Source organism: Dendronephthya gigantea, unplaced genomic scaffold, assembly GCF_004324835.1.
Source record: "Dendronephthya gigantea isolate DGI-Jeju-01 unplaced genomic scaffold, DenGig_1.0 000004F, whole genome shotgun sequence".
Classification (NCBI taxonomy): Eukaryota; Metazoa; Cnidaria; class Anthozoa; order Malacalcyonacea; family Nephtheidae; genus Dendronephthya; species Dendronephthya gigantea.
In genome coordinates, this window is record NW_021163014.1 from 2,045,958 (window position 1) to 2,067,659 (window position 21,702).

Below are 21,702 nucleotides of genomic sequence, written 5' to 3' on the forward strand. Positions count from 1 at the left end.
AAACTAGATTTATATCCTACGTTTTTTTTTTGGAAATTAGGTTTTTTTGTAAAAATGTAACTGTTAAGTCATCAATTTTAAGTTAGTTCTACAATTATGCCTCCAATTATGCCTATGTGTCAAGTCTGGTGCGGAGTCTTCTATCCATCAAGATTTCAGCTTGTGTAACACCTGTAGCGGAATGCGGGGTAGTTCAATACCCTAACAGAAAACGTGCTAACTTCTCCCCTGTTGACCCTTATTAATCCTTGCGAATTTTCATGGCCTCTTTAAAGGTTCTCATCGCTCTTTCTGCCTCTCTGGGAATGACAAACATTGTCGAATTCTGTTAAACTTTGTGAAATCTTTTATCTCTTGTGACACAAAATGTGGAGGATTATCCGAGACCATTTCTTCCGGTAGTCCATGAACGGAAAACAAAAAACACAAAGCACGGATCGTTGCTGTTGCAGTGGATGAGGACATTGATAGCACTTCTATCCATTTCGACTTTGCATCCACCACTAGTACCATCTGGTACCGTGTCCTTTTCTACGCAAGAAAGGCCACTGCCTAAAAGGCCCAAGGTGCGATTTTTTTCCATCAGTTAGACCCTCATCGATCCACTAAACCTTATCAATCATACAGTGTACCTCCTCTGTTTAAGGACCAAATGCCATTTCCGTCCACGGGTTTTCCACCAAGAATGAGTTTTTCAATTTTTCAGTCCCATATGAGCTACCCGTTGTTGCTTCTACTAATTACATTGACCTTGTGGCTATTACCGAGACCTGGCTCTCCCCAATGATTCCCGATGCTGCTATATTCCTCCCAAATTTTAATGTTATTAGAAATGATCGTTTACAGTCTAGTGGTGGTGGAGTTTGTATTTTTATAAACAGTATAATATTTACTGCCAGCGTTTGTCTGCTTTTGAACATCCTGCAATTGAATCCTTGTGTTACCTGTTAGACTAAAATGGCTTTCCCGCTCTATTTCAGTCATATTAGTGGCCGTGATTTACCACTCTACGTCCGCTGGTCATACGGAAAATACAATCCTATATTCACATATTCAATTTAATGTCAATGCGTTCATGCAATCCCATCCTGATGCACTTGTTCTGGTAACTGGCGACTTTAATTACAAGAGTACTGGTTTTAACGCAAAATATATTCAGAGATCAACTGGACTTTTCCAGATAATCAAAGTGCCCACTAGAGACAATGTAACCTTAGATTGGTGCTTAACTAACCATAAAGATAGCTTCTACGAGTCTATTCAATTTTCGCCTTTAGGAAACAGTGACCATAATATGGTGTTTCTAAATTCTCAAATATCCTCTGAAAATCCAGATAAAACTAAAGTTTGGAAACAAGATCTGAGGGACTATTCACTACGGCCCTTTGGCCGTTGAATAACATCCCTTGATTGGTCAGTCGTTTTTAATAACAATTCGTGTGATGCTAAATATGAAAAATTCAACGAGATAATGAGTGAAAAGATTGACATCTTACTCCCTTTGAAGAAAACTAAAGTAAGAAAATGCGATAAACCGTGGATGATTTCGTCAATAAAAGAATTGATTATTAAACGACAAAGAGCTTTCCATCATTATCGAAAAAATTCGAATGCATATAGATTTTGGCGAAATAAAGTCCAACGTTCGATTAAATCAGCACGATTTAAATATTATACCCAATCAGTGGAAAAACTTAAAACGTCTAATCCTTCGTAATGGTGGAAGGAGATTAAGTCAATAGGCGGTTTATCTTCCAAAAGATGTTGGTTTCATCAATTACTCTCAGATGACGTCCCTAATTGTTACGAATTGGCCGAAGCCTTTAACAGTTTTCTTAGTGGTCTTACATCACATTTTGCTCCACCTGGTCAGAACAACCAGTCAAATCTTAGTGTACCAAATGATTACCTTACCGGCGTTAACTAAGTGTATAAGGTACTTCGCAATATCAGAATTAATAAGAGTCCTGGACCAGATATGTTACCAAATAAATATTGAAGACATTCGCATATGAACTCGCCCCAATTGTCAGAGATCTACAATTCATCTATGATCCAGGGTGTATTTCCAACGAATACGAATCTCAAACGCGCAATTGTAATCCCAATACCTAAAGTTCCAATACCTCATAGCGTGGAAGACGACTTGAGACCTATATCATTAACACCACAGATCTCTAAAGTTATGGAGGGGTTTACCCTGACCAAGCTATTTTCCCAAGTCGAGAACAAACTAGATACAAGACAGTTTGCATTACCAGGAAAATCTACGACTCATGCGTTAATATACCTTATACATTGTATTCTATCTGCTCTCAAAAATGGTTCCTGTTCTGCTAGACTGTCCTTTGCTGACTTTAAAAAAGCGTTTGATCTTGTGGACCATAATGTTATCCTGCGTAAACTAGAAAATTTCGGTGTACATCCTGTTATAGTGAGATGGATTCAGGCCTTTCTTAGTAACCGTGAGCAGTGTGTTCGGATTGTTAATTCGTACTCGTCGTGGGGAAAGACAAATGGTGGTTTACCCCAGGAAATAAAACTTGATCGACTCCTTTTTGCTGTACTTGTCAATTCATTGCTCAATGATTGGCCTGGAAGAGTTAAATTTGTGGATGATACGTCCCGCACTGTTCACACAGTGTTTTACCAATCGTCGTTAACGATATATCCGATTATGCAGATGAACGAGGTATGAAATTAAATCCAAAAAAATGTAAAGAAATGGTCATCACGTTTCTTAAGTATAAAACTGATTGAAAACCCTATTTATGTTGACGGTGATGTGGTAGAAAGAGTCCCCCGCTTTAAACTGTTAGGTGTGTGGTTGACTGATAACCTCTCATGGTATATACATGTGGATAAAACCTTGAAGAAAGCGAATTCACGTATCTATGCCTCTACGACTATTAAAGAAAGACGGACTGTAAGCCCTAATATTCCAACAGATATTGTTTTTATTTATCTATTTATCTATTGAGATCTAGATCTCAATTGGAATACGCCTCCAGTGTGGTCTGCACTTCCTAAATCTCTAGCAGAACTTGTTGGAGCGTTAAGAATCGCGTACCCAAAGTTATATTATGAAGAAGCATTGCACGAGAGTAATAATAATTAACCTTTCGATTTTGCAAGCTTACAGTCGTTGTGGTCAGGTCTTTCGGGACATTTCTTAGCAATATGACGGATATTTTGACACCCACGACATTTTGCTTTGCGAAAAAAACACTCATCGGAACATGATTGTTTTTCCCACATCGAAAACTCTCTTTTGTTTCGAGCTTGTTATTGTCTTCTCCGTGCAATGCAGATGTTTCTCGGTCGGTTAATTCTGTTGTACAAGCTTTTTCCACGGCTAGTTTTAAAGTTAATTCTGCTTTCCCAAGTAGCTTGCGATGAATCGCCCGGCTTTTCAACCCACAAACGAATCGGTCTCGAATCGTTTCATCCCGATAGCCTTAAAAATCACACGTCTCGGCCTATCTTTGTAGCTTAGAGAGGTAATCTCTTATCGATTCAGACGGTTATTGTTCACCCTTTAGAACTTATACCGCTTGGCAATAACTATCGGTTTTGGCTCCAAATGCTGGGTCAAAATGTCCACAACTTCTTTTAGTTCTTTTGGTCTTCTCAGTCCTGTAATTAATCTAACCAAAGTATACATATTACTAGCCATTAAGGTAATGTAAGTATACTAGCAGCTTGTTTATCCGCGGGTACATTATTTACTTCGAAAAATATTTCCAACCGTTCCACGTACTGCTTCCAGTTGGTATTCGGCGAATATTCTTCCATATGCCCCATAAACGACAGATTAAAACCAACATTTGGCTGGACCACATCATGCCCTTCTTCATTCTCCATCAGAAAGTATCTGAAATATCCTCGTCGCCAGTTGTTATATTCTCACACCAGTAGACGCTTCAATTGACTAACAATTTATTACTAAATACTAGGCTCTTTTATATACATGCGTTGGATTGAAATTTACATAACAATAGAATAATAAACATAAAAATGTAACTGAAGTTGAAATTTCTAATTCGAATTCACTTGGACCAGTAGCAACACCGTGCCGTTACAAATGGAGTTAAGTTTTTTATTGATATAATTATTTTAGTTGTAAATTTCGTCGTCGAAAACATCACGGAAATTTTCTTGAACAACAACTTGGTTTATTTCAGACAAAGCCCACAATCAAAACAATTATAAATTATAGGTTCCTTACCATTCACTGGTTCCATGCAATGCGTTCCATTTCCAATTAAATTTCCATCGCATTTACAACGAACTGTTTGATTTAGCAGCAGGCAATTTACAGGATCGTCTTTGGTGTTGCAAACAGAATTGGCGCCACACTGCCGTAGTTCTGGGTTTAATTGAAGTATATATTTTAGTATATGATTGTTAGAGTGAAAACAAATATTACATGACCACAGTGGCGTAACCAACCCGACAATTTTAGTCATGCTAATATTTTGGTTTTCATTAACTGTGAAAACAATGAATTTTGAAAGAATTTAATTACTCTAATGACTTGAAATTTGTATAGCATTGCCAAATTGTCACGCTGGCTACGCCAGTGCACAACCAACAGCCTTTTTTATGATTATACAGGGTGTATTGGAAAAAACGATAAACGGGAGAACGATTTGTAAAAATCTCATTTTTAACCGGTACCGTTTGTGCGAATAAAATGAGGTTGTGATTCATTGCGCAAGAGTCCAAACTTTCACCTCTCTAAATGAACTTGGATTTTCATTCTCTCGTTTTCTTTGCACAAGCGGTTAAAAATGAGGGTATTACAAACTGTTCTCCCACTTTTCGAGGTTAATTTTTCCGCCAGTTTTTACTGTTATACAAGCCAGAGATATTTTACTGTTAGATAAGCCATCTTTGACATATTTAAAAGAAATGATAGAAATGAATATATAATGATAATAACATAAAACTTGCATAGCATGAATAAATCGTCAGGGCTGGCTTCGCCACTGCATGATAATGTGTACCTGATAATAGTTTCTCTTGCTAATATTTTCTCAAGGCATAATAATAATTTGATTAACATTTAAATTATTGAAATTAATGTCAATGTGTTTCGTATTGAGCGCAAACTCTACTCAATAGGAATTTTTCATATTGAGCAGAGTTTGCACATCTTACACCTAATGCACTAAATTATTTTATATCCTTATTAAGCTTACAAGGACGCCCGGCTTAGACATCCATTATAGAGCGACTTTTTCTGGTTATGCACTATGATAATCGTAGTTTTTGTTCATAATATGCAGTTGCGTAACCAGCCAGACAATTTAGTCATGCTATACTAATATTTTGGTGTTCATTGACTGTGAAAACAATGAATTTCTAAAGAAATCAATACATAATGATAATAACATAAAACTTGCGTAGCATGAATAAATCGTCATGCAGGCTGACTTCGCCACTGATAATGTGTACCTGTACACCTCCTTCCGTCGCCTTCAAAACCGACATGGCAAGTACAATTATACGAACCCGCAATGTTGCCACAAATTGCTTTCTCATTGCAGGGATTTGATTGACATTCATTGATATCTAAAGGGAGATGTATAAAATTCATTTTGGTAATTAAGGCTTTGATATTTCTTATTTCTACTACAGCACTGTTATTTTCAGGGTGTTATTTTAACACCAAAAACAGGGGTTACGAGATTTAATCGAAAATAATCCTTTTTTTGGGGTTACAAATAACACCGTTTCTGGAGTTAAATTTTAATCCCCATTTTGGGAGTTACATTTAACTCCTATTTTGGGGTTAAAATAACCCCGTTTTCAGGATCCCGCTATAATATCCGGAAAGAAATAAAGAATCATACAAAAATTTGAGCAAAATTTTATTACTTTATATCCAATCTACAATATTTACAACATAAATACAACTTCATATTAAAGTTTCGTATAATAAATCATCAGAAATCTAAACATTTTTCTTTTAAAGAACAAACAAAGGCATTCTAAAAACTTTACAAATTATATCATAAGGTAGGCAACTTCAATCACAATATCGAGATGTACACATGAAAACCATCCGAAAATACGTCAAATAATACCTAAAACTAATCTAAAATAACAAGTGAAACAAAATCTACAATATTTTTACTATATAGTTCCTATGTTTTAACTTTCAAAACAAGTTATAGAAGCGAGAAAAATGCGAAAAGTTTTTGATATTTTACTCATTTTTGGAATAGGCCGATGCTGGACCCGCGCTGTAGACTTTTAAGAACGTTTGAAAATGACGAATTCGTAACCTCATTGGCTGTTTTTTATTCTCGCTGTTGTGACAGCCAATGAGATTACGAATTCATCATTTTCAAACGTCAACAGCGCGGGTCCAGCAACGGCTAATTTAAAAAATGAGTAAAATATCAAAAACTTCGCATTTTTCTCGCTTCTATAACTTGTTTTCAAAGTTAAAACATAGGCAGTATATAGTAAAAATATTGTAGATTTCATTTCACTTGTTATTTTAGATCAGTTTTAGGTATTAATTGACATATTTTCGGATTGTTTTCATGTGTACATCTCGATATGGTGATTGAAGTTGCCTACATACCTTAGGATATATTACACTATATAATACCTATATTCATCCTATTATTAAATATATTTAATTCATATAAGTCCTTATTTTCCTTTAGACTATGAGAATATGACAAATGTTTTTCATGTCAACTGTTCCATATTAAGATATTTTTACCAACCTACATTAGTTTTGTATTGAATTATTTTGTCGACACTTGCTGAAGCTTTTCTGTAGAGATATTGAAAATATATTACACACTTTTCTCCAGCGCAATTGTGTTTGTATCCTGGATAGCTGAGCAACTGTACACTTTCTTGAGACAGGGAATTTAGCTCACGAACTGCAGTTTAATTTATATCCACAATCGGCAGGTAAACAGTCGCACTCCGAGAGGCATGAAAATGATATTCAAACACGTACATGGCCGTTTTCAACTGCATACAGCAAATCTGCCAATCTTTCTTTGACTCTTTCTCGTTTATTTCGGTTTTAGTCGTAATTTATCAAAACACAGGCAATTCTCTTGTGGAACCAGCAGTGCTTGCGAAGGTTTTGAAAAATAGCTCGTTTTGCATGATTGCATCAGCTTGATCACGTGGTGTAATGTACTTATTTTAACCCCCAAAATGGTGTTACATTGCGCGTAACCCCCTTACGTGGTGTTATTTTAAATCCAACTATGGAGTTATTTAGCTGGAATTTTTTAACACCCCTATTACACCCCTAGAATCCCTTAAAAGTGGTGTTAAAATAACACCCTGAAAATAACAGTGAGGATAGAATTTCTGCTATATATTTGTGATTAACGATTAAACTTTTATCTCCAATAAAACTTATATAACAATGGTGAAGAAATTATTGAAGTGTCAAAATGAAACGGAAGAGTGATTAATCTAAAATGGATTAATATTGCTGTAGTATGAAGAATCGACAAATTTCAATTCCTAATTTATGCGGTTTACTATATACAACGTATCCTACGCTTTTATTTTGAAACCATGCAATTAGCTTTTTTAACCATGCATGCATATAATAATGTTATTCAGGAAAGTCTGAAGGCGTGAGAAATGCGTAGGAACCCGGTTTGTCCTTCAATAAGATCCGTTTGTCCATCGCAAAAAAAAAAGAACCATGCTACGTCATGCACCGAAATCTCAAATTCGTATTTGGAAAAAAACTTTCGGTTTCCTCCCACACTCCAGAAACTTGTTCAATGTACACTATACACTTGTGCTGTGAATAGTGAAATAATGCTTCAAATCCTGAAATCTCTTACGGTCTTTCAGTTGTTTTGGACACAGGGCATCAAAAAAATTAATGATAGAATCAGTCCACAAACAAAACGTATATTAATGGAACTTGATATAGAAATAACTAGGTGGCTGTAATACCTGTACAGTTTGTTCCGTTTCCTTTATATCCTGGTTTACAAACACAAATGTACGAACCATTAATATGTGCGCAGTTTGCATAGGGACCACATGAAGCTCCAGTACAATTATTGGTATCTTTAAAGGCAATAAAACAATGTACATTAGTAGTTTAAAACTAATATTCCAATAATTTTTTGCTATATCTTCCGCATTCGTTTCCTCCTGCTTTAAGTCACCAAAATTTTCAGAAAATCCGTCATCACACATTCTTCTCTGCCGAAATAACGAACCGTCGCATTCAAATAGCAAAAGTTCAAAATAATAATACAGCGGGTCGAAAACCCGTTCTGAGGTCAGAATTTCATACCATTTGTGTCCCTGTGGTTGAGAACAAACCCTTGTTTCTGAATGCTATAATCGGTATAAAATACGATGAAGATCATTGAACCAGATGAAACCAGAGGTTTTGGTATGTGCTTCCCACAGAACCTCCCCAGTTTTTTCGCATACACAGAATTGCCATCATAAATGTCCAAATAATCATGTTGACATCTTGAACTGTCTTCTATCTATAAATAGAGAAATTTCATGAATAATTTGTATTCCCACAATTGAAAACCTCATTATTTGAAAGAATATTTCTTTTTGGACAAAGTTTGCTTGATCATAATCTTGGACGAAGTTTATCACGCACACACTCATAGTGCAAAAATAATATACCCATACCATGGAGGTTAAAAAAGATATATTTCGGAGGCAGCTAAATGTGAATGGCATACCCAGAAGAGTAAAAATTGCAGCCAAACATTTTTTGCATTGGCACTAGAAATAACCCAAGAACAGTTCGTGTTTTTTGGATAAACGTAGGGATAACGAGGACTTGTGAGTCTGCCAGGAGTATGCAGATAAGTATTTCCACATGAATCTAAATAAGAAAAAAAGTTAAGTAGAACGGATAAAACTTTACATGCTAGTTTTTCATAATAATAGTCGATTAAATTAATTTTGTTCTATTTTCAGCATTCATTTTTTGTGGTTTAAGTAGCCAAAATTCTTCGAAAATCCGTCATCACACATTCTTCTCTGCAGAAATAACGAACCGTGGCATTCAAATAGCTAAAGTTTAAAATACAACACAGCTTTCGCATAAGAGTCAAGGAACCCGTTCTTTGGTCAGAATAGATTTTCCAGTTATAAAGGCTATCCATTTTTGACAATTAGTAATATCAAATGATTACAGACAATGTGCAAGAAATTTTTCAACTATAGGATAAGAAATTTCAATGCCTATGTTACCCGCCTAAGGCAAGAGGAAATTATAAATAATATAAGAAAATATAACACGTTATAGCTTGGATGCTATAATATTAAAAATTCATCCCCAGAATTTCCGTTCTCCAGTATAGAAAGCACTCGTAGAAACGAATATGGCGAATTTTTACCTGGGAAATTTGCAGGTAATGTAAGAATGCATGACATGAAGATAAAGTTGAAGTAAAATATAAGACTATAATGGTAAAAAACTTCAGCTGTACAAGGGAATAAACCTAAACCATTTCGTACCATTTCTGCTTGTGTAGTCGAGAACAAACCCTTGCTGCTGAACACTACTGTCCGTATGAAATACGAAGAAGAGCTTTGAACTACTTGAAAAAAAATTTCTTGGCAATTGCTCCCCACAGAATGTCCCCAGTTGTTCTGCAGACGTAGAATTACCATCATAAACGTCCAAATAATCATGTCGACAACTCGAACCGATTTCCAGCTATAAATTAAGAAATTTCATGACGAATTTGTAAATCCACCATTTAAATTTTTTTTGTAGCTCAATCAGTAAATTTACGTGTTAAATATTAACTGACATTATATGAATTTTACAAACTATATTATTTGACAAAGCATGAAATGATTTCAGTTTTTGCACAGATAAAAAAGACAATTATATTTATTTTTGTACCGGGAAATTAAAAATGTATATATTTATACACAGGATGAGAAACAGGAGTTACTTCATCCAATTTTTGGTCCCTAACCGCTGCTAATCTTGTTGTTGTTGTTGTTGTTGTTGTTGTTGTTTTTGTTGTTGTTGTTGTGTTTGTTGTTGTTGTTGTTGTTGTTGTTGTTGTTGTTGTTGTTGTTGTTGTTGTTAGGGGGCGACGCTCTTTAAAAAAACCCTAAGGCTCTATCATTACTTGTTTGATCGGAATGCAACTTGGCACAATTATTCTAACCAATATTCCGCATCGATTGACGGAGTTCGAATTTTTACTTTTGACCGTTGAAGCAAGTTACAAGCAATTCTTGACTATATGTGCAGCAAATAATATATATAAATATCATTAATATTCAGCCTATATATCATTAATATTCAGCCTATATATAAGAATACGCAAACGATTATAGAAATACATTGTCCTCTATTTGTTGTAAATACAATGCAGTTCAGAAACTCGGTCACGCAGTTCCTGGTCCATTATAGTACGATCGTACTTGTATTTACTACAGAACTGTTTCGTATTAAGTAACTCGTGTTTCTCATCCCGTGTTATATCTCTCTGCGCAAGCATTGAGCACTCTGTCCAGACGATTTTGTATGCGTTAGTACCGTAATCACGATAGTTTCTATCACTTATCATATGCGAGCAGATATTAGAAGGTTAATTTTGTTGAGTATTGATACAATTTTATTGTAAACCGAACGTACTCTAAATTCGTTACGATTATTCATATATCATATCAACATAAAACCCACGCCAAAGAAATATTTTCCTGGTACATTAAGCAGATTATGTACTCTCGTAACTTTTGTATATATATATATATATATATATATATATATATATATATATATATATTATAATATTATATATTATATTATAATATTTATTTATAATATATATATATATATATATATATATATATATATATATATATATATATATATATATATATATATATATACAAAAGTTACGAGAGTACATAATCTGCTTAATGTACCAGGAAAATATTTCTTTGGCGTGGGTTTTATGTTTAATACATGTATTAGAAACATATAAGAACATATGCATATAGAAGTAATGTGATACGGCTAGATATTACAGAAAATTAAACAACAGGACAAAAGAAGCCGAGAGGGGGAGGAGGGATGATATTCATATATTCATGCATGTGAACATGCAGAACAGGAATACAATCAATTATAAAATAAACGTGAATATATAAATATTGGCGCCGTCAATCAAGGATACTCCACGGCCCCTGACATTTTAAAATGGATGAGGCTGAAGTTATTCACTGATTTGTTTTTTCAATCATTTCGTTGTGGTCAGGAAAAGATGACAAGGTGAAAATTTGTTACAATTTTGTAAATTAGCATGCGTTATTTGTAATTGGGAAACAAGTAGATTTAAAAACAAGTTTGGTTGAAATTTTGTTTTATGTGGAAATAGTTAGGAATAATAGGCGAAGATATTAGAGAAGATTATTTCTTAAGAATAACGTTATTTTTAGAATTTAGAGTGATCATTGTTATTTATCATTATTTCTTTATGGACAAAAAATGCTAGGTTATTATCATCGACATTTATTGCGCACTCGCAATAAAAATACTAATAAATTGGAAAACCCAGCAAAGCTAGGTTTTAAGGCTAGGGCAAAAATAATATACCTACTATGGAAGTTGGAAAAGATCTATTACGAACGTAGCTAAATGTGTCGTACCGAGAAGAATAAAAATTGCACTAAAATAACTTTTCCATTGGTTGTAGAAATAATCCAAGTACAATCCGTGTCTCTGGCGTAATAGTAAGGATATAAAGGACTTGTGAGTCTGCCAGGAGTATGAAGTGAAGTATTTCCACATAAACCTGAATAAGAAAAAAAAAGGAAAGTAGAACGGGTAAAACTCTACTTGCGGCGAATATGAAGCTGGATGGAATTTTTAGGTGAAAAGGTATATTTGAAAGTTACTCACTACATGAGTTATCATATGGTACCTCGACTTCGTGTGATGGGACCTGATGTGGTGGAGACAAATCAAAAAAAAAAGAAAAAAAAATTATACCGGATTCATTCTTCGGTGATATTTAATCCATTCCCTTCAGTTAAATACTTTTACTGAAACACCCATGACTGAAATATTTTTTACCCATTTTCTATATAGTTTTTTAAAATTACTAGACATAATAAAATTATTTTTAAAAGTTACCTCGCGTGATGTTTGTGGTGTTGCCTGTAACAGAAAGGGGTCCGTTTAATTTTAACACTTTATGAATGGGAGATATAATACCATTTTACCAATTCTATTTAATGCATAACAGATGTTAATAACATACCATTGCAAGTATCAAATGACATATTGTGAGCCAAATCAGCGAACTCATTGAAATTGTGGATTAGGAACACACGGTCTTTTGCAGGAGAGGAAGCCATTGTTTCGAGCTCTAAAATATCGATTCCTGAACCAACTCCGATTGAGAATATTACGACACCCATGTTTTTGAGTTGTTGAGAAGGATAATGAACATTTCCAGTGCTTTTGCCATCAGTCAAAACTATTAAAATTCTCGTTATTCCTAAATATGATTAGCAAGCATAAGAAGAAAAATACGGAAGATTTGCAACAACTACGTTTACTGATCTGTCTTCGGTTAATACGTTATATGTATATGACAACGATTTTTTCTAAATTTTGTTATCAGGCTAATATATTTTATCCCTTTCGTCCCATCGCGAAACACAGTGATTGTGTGACACAGGATTTGATGGCTGGTGCCAAATGGTAGAGTTATGCTCCCGGATACAATTTAATAAAATGAACTTTTGTACTAAAGCCTGGCCATTTGCAGTTTGCTATAAAATATTAGTAAATAATAAAAATTGAAACGTTCTCTGGTTGTAAATATCTAATTTGTAACGAGCTTTCGGCTTCCAGACTGTAGCCTTCAGGCTTCAACGGTTATAGTTAAAAATACGGCAACTGCAAAAATACCTACGGTTTAGCTACAATTACATAAACACGCCTACGGGTTGATGATTACAATATAACAGAAACAAACAACTAATATCAAATGCGCCTATACATATAGCTCTAAGAACAGTGTAAAATTAAATGTTTTATTTCTTCAACAAATATTTGTATTGATCGCGTAAATGCTTAACATTATTGTCGGTATTAGTTGTGAGTGCGGTATGCTACGAATCAAGTCGCTCTATGTCGGTAGTTATAGCTTTGTCAATAACTGGGCTGTTATCAAAGTCGTAACACCAAGCATGCAGAGCAATATTTGAGCCTATTTTAATTAAGCTTAATGACATTCCTCATGTGTTTTCTCTTTCTTGTGAAGAAAGCCCGCCCTGTCTCGACGATGTTACTCCACGGACAGTCAGCGCAATTTATGCAATAAATAAATTTGTCTGCTTTTCAGGCGATGTTCTGTCTTTCGATGATTTGTTCAATCGTTCGTAAAGGTTTTGTTGCGACTCCGATCCCATATGGTTTTAGGAGACGTTTCAGAGGTTCTGTTAGTACGTATGGTAGAGTAGCGTAGTCAACATTTCTGCATGGTACCACTCTTTAAAAGAACTCAGGAACAAGCTCTTCTGGCAGGAATAGAATTTGACAGAGGTATATAAGAAACGGGCGCAATAATAAGGTAGCTACATCACCTGAAGAGCTTGTTCGTGAGTTTTTTGGAAACGTTGAGCCATGCAAAAATGTTGACTACACTACTCTACCATACGTCAAAGGACTAAGAGAACCTCTCAAACGGCTCCTTAAACAATATGGAATAGGAGTCCCAAATAAACCTTTACGCACGCTTCAACAAATCACTGAAAGACAGATGATAACCTGAAAAGCAGACAAATTACATCAGTGAGACAGGGCGGGATTTCATCACTAGAAAGACAGAACACATCAAGAATTTCGTGACACATAAAATAGGCTCAAATATTGCTAATCATATTACCGAAATAGAGCGACACTTGAGTGGTGGCATACCGGGCATTTCTCGCACAATATTAATGCCGGTTTTTATTGAAGAAATAGAACTTTTTACACATAGTTGTTAGAGTTATATGTAGGCGAATTTGATATTTTTTATTTGTATGTTCTGTCATATTGTAAATATCAGCCCTAGGCATGTAAACCGTATAGGTATTTGTTGTCAGTCGTTGTATTTTTGGCTACCTGTTGAAGTCTGCAGTCTGGCAGACGAAAGATTGTTACAAATGAAATATTTACAACCAGAGAATGTTTCAATTTTCTGTTATGTTCAATCCTGGTCGCGCGATTCCAATATCTTTAATTAGAAGTAGATAGTCAACACTCTTTTGAACGTCTCGTTTCTCGAAATATATATTATCATGATTTAAGTAATATAGTTTATGATTCAAAACTAAAAACTAAACAAGAAAAAAAATTGAAAACAAGAAAAAAAAATTGAAATTTGTATCGGAATTATTTTTTTAAAACCTAGCTATATATTTGTAAGACAAGCTTAAATATAATGGTAGCACGCGATTTAAAAAAAATAAAAAAGGATTGATAATTCGAAAATCAAATGATCAAATACCTGAAATCCTAGCACCATTCTGGGTATCAAACATATCTATATATGCTTCTGATAAAGCCCTCGCGGTGTTCGTTCCCCCTCCGTTGTATGTGATGTTATCTATTGCCAAATAAAGATCCCGTCGGGTCCTGAATTTTCGAGAAAATCTAAAATGTAATGTTGGCTTTGTCGCGTACGTTATCACCGACACTCTTGTTTCGTTTTGAGAAATTTTGAAATAATCCGTATAATGTTTTATAAACGATTTGGTATTTTCAAAATTATAACGTCGAATGCTGCCAGAACTGTCCATTAAAAATCCAAGGTCGATCTTTTTCGTGCAGATTGTAACGTTTCTACCTGTAAAACGTATAGATAACGGCATTAGGCATTAAAACAACACACTAATAGTACAGTTACATGTAGTGGCCTTCGAAACGCTAAAAGATGCAGACTCGTCTCTAGATGGTTATTATGGGGATAATTAATAGATTAATGTTTATTTAGTATAATAAAACAGGTGATCAATAAAAATTTTGGCCGCTAATGTTTATTTAGTATTATTAAACAAGTGATCAATAAAAATTTTGGCCGCTGATTGGTCGAGCGACCTCAGATTATTACGTGATTATCACCTAAGTGTCCCAAGCGGATTTTTCAAAGTGGCAGCAAGAAATGCTCCGTAGCGCAAAAACACAGGAACTGGATGGGATGGGTTTTGAGAGGTTTGCACCGTATACAAAATCATTTGAAATACATGCATATTTGAGATTTATAAAACTATATTTAAGTTAAACAAATATTTATCTACGTATACCGTACATGTTATTCCATCACCGATATAGCCGGTGTTGCAAAGACAGTTAAAAGAGCCAATTGTATTGTTGCACGACGCATTACGATTGCAAACGTTAGTTCCATTTTGACATTCATTTACATCTGAAATATAAGATCAGCAACAAATACAAACGTCATGCAATTTTGTATAAATATAAGATATTTAGTAGATATGGAAAAAATTCTTGCGTGAATTTTAGCTTTTGATTATACCGTACCTGTGCATGAATATCCATCTCCAACAAAACCAACGTTACATATGCAGTGAAGCGAGCCATTGGTTTTGAGACACGATGCATGAATACCGCAGCGGTAACATTCATAATCATCTGGAATGCAATAGTAAAATTATTTAAAACTACTTTAAAAAATAATTGAAATTAAAATTAATTCCTTCCTTTCGTAAATGAATATAACCCAGTAGCGTAACGAACGTAAGGTATAGGGTTAGCACAAGATCTAAGGGCCTCCAAGAAAAGAAAAAAAAACGACGTGTCAGTGTATCACAGAAAAAAATTGTTATGCGAAAGATAGGTCCAGGGTATGAGGTTGATTGCAAAGGAAAATGCAGCAATAATGATGGTAGATTAAATAATAGAGCATCCATCGGCCATAGCTGAATTTTCTATTCTATTATCCATGCTCTATTACTTCCATAGCGAACATAACAGAGTTATTCTTATTAATTCTTACAGGAAGTTCTGCGCGTCCTAAATTTTGTATTTAAAACAAAATGTCTGGAAAACGAAAGTACAAATCTGGGGCCAAATAGGCTGAAAAAAGACGGTTGGTATTAAACACTTTGACGTTTACATTTTTCTTATCTACAATTATTAAGTTACAAAATCATTCATTATCAACATGATTATATATGAATCAGTTCTGTAGTGTATGATAAAAGCTCGAACTAATGAAGTAATACACTAATGTAAATTTACAAGCTTCAGCTCTCAAATTATTTTTCAAAAGAAAAAAACATGACAAACAACTAGGGCCCCACACCCAATATACCTAAGGGCCTCATCTTCGTCCGATACGCCACTGCAAGAATTAATGTCTTTGTTTATATGTGCATTCGCTACAAATCAAAATACTATAGGTGCGGTGAAGTCAAAATATCTTATCATTTAAATGACTTGCATTATCAATGTCCAGATTTTCCACTGGGGATTATACAATATACTCAGAGAGGGCATCTATACAATATAAACTAGAAACTATTTTCCATATATTAGTTATCAGTCTGAACATATTCCAAAAATTACCATTGCAAGCCGAATAAGATATATTTTGTTCCAAAGCAGATAATTCGTAAAAGTTTCGCAAAAGGAACACGTGATCTTTTGAAGCGGGAGAAGCCATTGTTTCCAGCTCCGAGACATCGATTCCAGATCCAATTCCAATTGAATATATTACGACACCAATGTTTTTTAGTTCTTGCGAAGGTTGTTCAAAACTTTCATGAATTTGGCCATCCGTAAAAACAATCAAAATTTTCTTTGTTTCTAAAAAAATCAACAAGAATAAAGTGGTGGGAAATATGCCACAAGCACTTTTCCACGTTTTTCTTCCTCTTCGGATAGGATATTGGCCGGCATACAAGGCAGATTAGCTAGCTACGATTTAAAAAGTCATTTAGAAATTGGGTGAGCGGGATCGGTGGTGTAGGAAGCATGAAAATTAGAAAGCATATATTCATATTCATATTGTGCGAGATTAATTACTTTTAATTTCTTTCAAATTGATCGTTTTTTCCAATTCTTTTAACACGAGTATACGAATATCTGCTACCTACGCCAATTTCCGTGATTCCTACGGAACTTGGGGGCCCCTACCTAAACTGAAATGCTAAGATATTGGAGATAGGACGCATTTATAAGTGGTTACATGCTTTGTTTGAAATGAAGGTTTTTAAAGATTACAGAGGAACGGACCTGTGCATGAAGATCCATTTCCAGTGACACCGTTGTTGCAAGAGCAGTGCAGCGTGCCATTAGTATTAATACACGACGCTTGCTTATCGCATTTGTAACATTCATTTTTTTCTAAAAAGCAATACATTTCCTGAAATTATAGTGGCAGGATGGCTGTCGCTATTGTAATTTCATCCCTACTGGTCATACAGCGATATACGTAACGTAAAATATCAAATAATGTTAGAGTAAGATCACCAGCTAGAGTAAGATCATCAACCTCATTGCCATGTTTCAAAAAAGCCGTTAGACGCTTAAATCTAACTGATTTATTAAATGGCAACAGCTGTGAGAGCTGCTGTACATGTACATATCAGTCATAACTATTTTTAATTGGAAATACTGTATATATTTTAAATCAACTAAATTTTTAATATTACTTTTAAACATATTTATCATTTTAACTAGTGTAGTATAGTATTTATTCATTTTTCTGTTGTGTCCTTATTTAGTGGTTTCAGTACTGCTATATTTTAATTTACACCTTTAATAAAGTTATCTATCTATCATCTATCATACAATATTCGTCATGCACCGTGAAATATGTGCATCATTTGCCTCCCACTTTTTAATTACAATAATATGGACGTTGTTACTTTGAAATCTTTCTGTTATCAATTTATATACCTAAGGGGTTTCTAAAAACCACTAGCTGATTTTTTCTCATGTTTAATTAATACATACCACTTTTTGTGGTTGATCAACGTTTGTATCAAAGTGCCTATGTCACTCGTGGAATTCTTATGAATTTGAAAAGAATGTAGAAAATTAGTTAATATATTAAAAATGTTTTTTGAAATAGTGTAATAATTTTGAAGATTCTAGCCTTTAAACAACCTGCAGTTCTTGAGTCCCAGGCTCCTGTAAACAATGTGCAGTTTAAAATTAAATAGCCGTGTTTAAACCCAGGAGATTGGGACTCTGGAACCGCAGGTAGTTTAGAGGCTTGTATCTTCGAAATTATTGCACTGAATCAAAAAACGTTTTAAATATGTTAGCCAACTTTTTACGTTCTTTTCAAATGCATAAAGATCCAACGAGTGATACAGGCACTTTAAACAGACATTTCACAATGCTCCTTCTGATGGTGAAGATTAGGACTTTTTTAAGGCAAGCACGTAAATTTGGGCAGCATAAATATGTGCTTCATACGCCAATTATCGTGCTTCCTACGGAACTAGGAGGGGGGGGGGGGAGTAGAAGGCAAATGCTAAGATATTGCGCATTCATAAGTGGTTACATTTGTTTTAAATGAAGGTTTTAATAAATACAGAAAGCGTAGGAAAAACATTATAATTTCAAAGCAATTGTTAAGTAACTTTTATTTGTATTTACGCGAGGTAGGAGATCTTGTACAAGCTTTTACTAAAGTTCACTAATGTTCTCTTCTGACTCCGTTCTTCTCTTCTCTTCTGATTATTCGTCCTTTCGGATCTCGTTGTTTTCTGTTCTTGTCTTCTTCGTCAGTTCTGTCGTTGAGCTTCTTAACGTTTCATAAGTTAATCTTTACTCCGCTAGTCCACTGACTGTTCTGTTGCTGAGCGCCTCCTTTTATAATAAAATTTGAGGGGATCTTGGAGACGCCCTGTGCAAGGTGATGTGATTCACACAATCCAATCAGCGTTGTAGGTTGTAAGTGTGGGTTGGCGTTAGAAGCTCGGTTCAGCTCTCATACTTTGTTTACTTAAGGCCGGTGACGCACTAGTCAAGTTGGTCTTTTACTTAATCGATCACTGTTAAAACTTGTTCACAACTTAAAATATTTATCATCAACTTAAAGTACAATTATCAACTTATTACTCTGTGAACCGTATCTCAACTTATAAACTATTTTACTAATAATTTCATCGAATTAAGCTTTTAGTGACGTAAGGCTTCAAGTGCTTAACCGAGCAATATATAACAAAGACATGATTGACATAAACTAGTATCCGCCTAGAACTTATGTTCTTGAGTCGTGACACTTGTACTTTGTACGACATACTATTGTTTCGGAGGAAATCCCATGGGCTGTCACTTGTGGCAGGAAAAGTAATTTTGTGATTCCGAAGGGTCATAATAATATTTACTTTACACTTCATTTTATGTGACATGTTCCCAAGTAATTTCCTCATCTATATTGACCTTCTATTTCTTAACAATGCTAAATTACATTATATATTCGCATTTCGTAACACAATTTAAAAACTTTTTTGTTGATTCGAAAGTATGAATCGCTACACAATTGCCACGCAATATGCGAATTAAGGACAGAACTGATCGCGGCGCTGATGAATGTAAGGTTATAATAATAGATTCTATACAAAACATATCATCGATATAGAAAAATTAACCACGTTTTAAAACGTTCATTATTATAACTATAAAAACAGAATAGATTAATGTGCGCTGTATATAATAAGCAGTATTATAAACCTCGTTCATATATTGACAGTTTACAAACCTGGAGACTGGACGTCATTCTTGCCATTAAACATATCTTTATAGGCTAGCATCAACCCCTCGTGGGTGTTAGTTCCTCCACCACTGTACGAAATGTTATCAATTGCTGTATAAAGATCTTGTGGCGATAGAAATTTTTGAGAAAAGAAGAAATGCAATATTGACGTTGACGCATATGATATCACGGATATTCTTGTGTTATTTTGCGAAATCTTGAAATAGGCAATAAGGTCTTTTACAAAAGCTTTTGTTTTATCAAAATTAGTCAGCCCGATACTGCCAGAACTGTCCAATAGAAATCCAAGGTCGATTCGCTTCTTGCATTGTGTTTGATTTCCACCTAAAACGTATCAGCACACTATAATTTGATGCAAGTAGTGCAGCGTAAAGAATTGATACTAAACATTCTATAACTTTTTGTTTTGAGTGATTAAAATGATTTTGTGACCAACATTTATTTAAAAAGAAAATTTAGTGGAATTGCGATGAAAAGCAGCGGATCACAAGAAGAAAAGGAATCACCCCCATAAATCACAACTTTCCCCTTTCAAAATTTAGCACAAACCGATACAACTTGTCTTGAAAATAGCGACGTCTCTCAACCGACCCCTCATAAGTGCATGTCACATTTCGATTAAACATTTTTTGAAATTATCGAGTCGTCAAAATACTCTTTATACGCGTTTATAACGATAATTTTTATTCATTAACTGCACTGCACGACTAAAATGGGTATCCGTGCCCAATTTTATTAGTGCTCAGGCCACCAAAACAATGGCTAAGCGCGGAAGAAATATGCACGGGTGCCCATTTTAGCCGCCTCGTGCCAATAAATTGAGTGCACAGTGTAAAAAAAGCTTTAATGTCTATTTTATTAATCGTCTCATGTTTTTACAGCCAAATTTTGGCAGTTAAATCCAATGTAGTGTAAAGGGGGGATACTAAGTTAACTTAGTATATTTAGAGTATAAGTAGTTAAGCGACGGTTAGAGACATGACCGTGAGTATGGAAACACATGGATTTGTTTAATGATAGTCAATGATATGGATCATCGATAGTAGTAATATTTTCTTTTGTTATATATGGCACGTGGTCTTGTGACTAAATGGGGTGTGCTGATTGGTTCTTTGCCGGTCTGTAATCCCCCAGCATTAGACCGTTGCTGTAGAAACGGTCCAAGTCTCGTATTTCTGAGCCAAAACAAGCTTGCACTTTTCTTTTTGACACGAAAAATATCGATGGAGAATGGACGAATAATTATTCGGTACATCATAGGAAGCCCAGACAAATGAGTTGAAGTTAATAAAAATCCGTAAAACACTTGAGATATGTGTTAAAATGAATTAAAGTATGTAATATGCTACAAAACTGCTGTTAGAACCATGTATGTTCCGTGCTCCGGTGGCGCTGCCATTTGACTATGCAACTAGTGACGTAACTTACTATATTATTAGGAAAGATGGAAACTCTCGTCTCAATTTTCAACATGTTGACAAATTAAAACACAAATTACTATAGTAAAACGGCACGCCGACTGCTAAATGCCTACCGTAGGTTTAGGTTGAATAATCAAACAATACTTTCATAATAAAAATAATGCTGAATTCAAAGGAAAGCGCTGGAAAAACGTACACAAACTTTGTAAATTTGCCGAAATTTTTGTGAATACATGCGGGATATAACTACCTACCTAAAATGGCGGCAGCAGAAGAATCTCATTGGTCAATCATTCTTTGTTTACCTTTCTCCACCAATCTGATTGGTCGATCATACTTTGTTTACTTTTCTCGACCAATCAGATTCTTCTGCCGCCGCCATTTTGGGCAGGTAGTTACATCCCGCATGTATTCACGAAAATTTTGGCAAATTTACAAAGTTTGTGTACGTTTTTCCAGCGCTTTCCTTTGAATTCAGCATTATTTTTATTATGAAAGTATAGTTTGATTATTTAACT

At 34.7% G+C, this 21,702-nt stretch overlaps 1 protein-coding gene across 1 annotated transcript; it reads right to left on the minus strand.

Annotated features, from left to right (window-relative positions):
- Nucleotides 1-7,942: 7,942 nt before the first annotated feature.
- Nucleotides 7,943-20,361, minus strand: LOC114544863 (cubilin-like). Its single transcript, XM_028563360.1, has 12 exons — nucleotides 20,313-20,361; nucleotides 19,749-20,087; nucleotides 16,598-16,837; nucleotides 15,551-15,661; nucleotides 15,318-15,434; nucleotides 14,784-14,855; nucleotides 12,276-12,515; nucleotides 12,149-12,172; nucleotides 11,724-11,807; nucleotides 8,721-8,866; nucleotides 8,309-8,510; nucleotides 7,943-8,076 (listed from the first exon to the last, which is right to left on the minus strand). The coding sequence occupies exons 1-12, from the start codon at nucleotides 20,359-20,361 to the stop codon at nucleotides 7,943-7,945; spliced, it is 1,758 nt and encodes a 585-aa protein (XP_028419161.1).
- Between the last annotated feature and the right edge of the window lie 1,341 nt (nucleotides 20,362-21,702).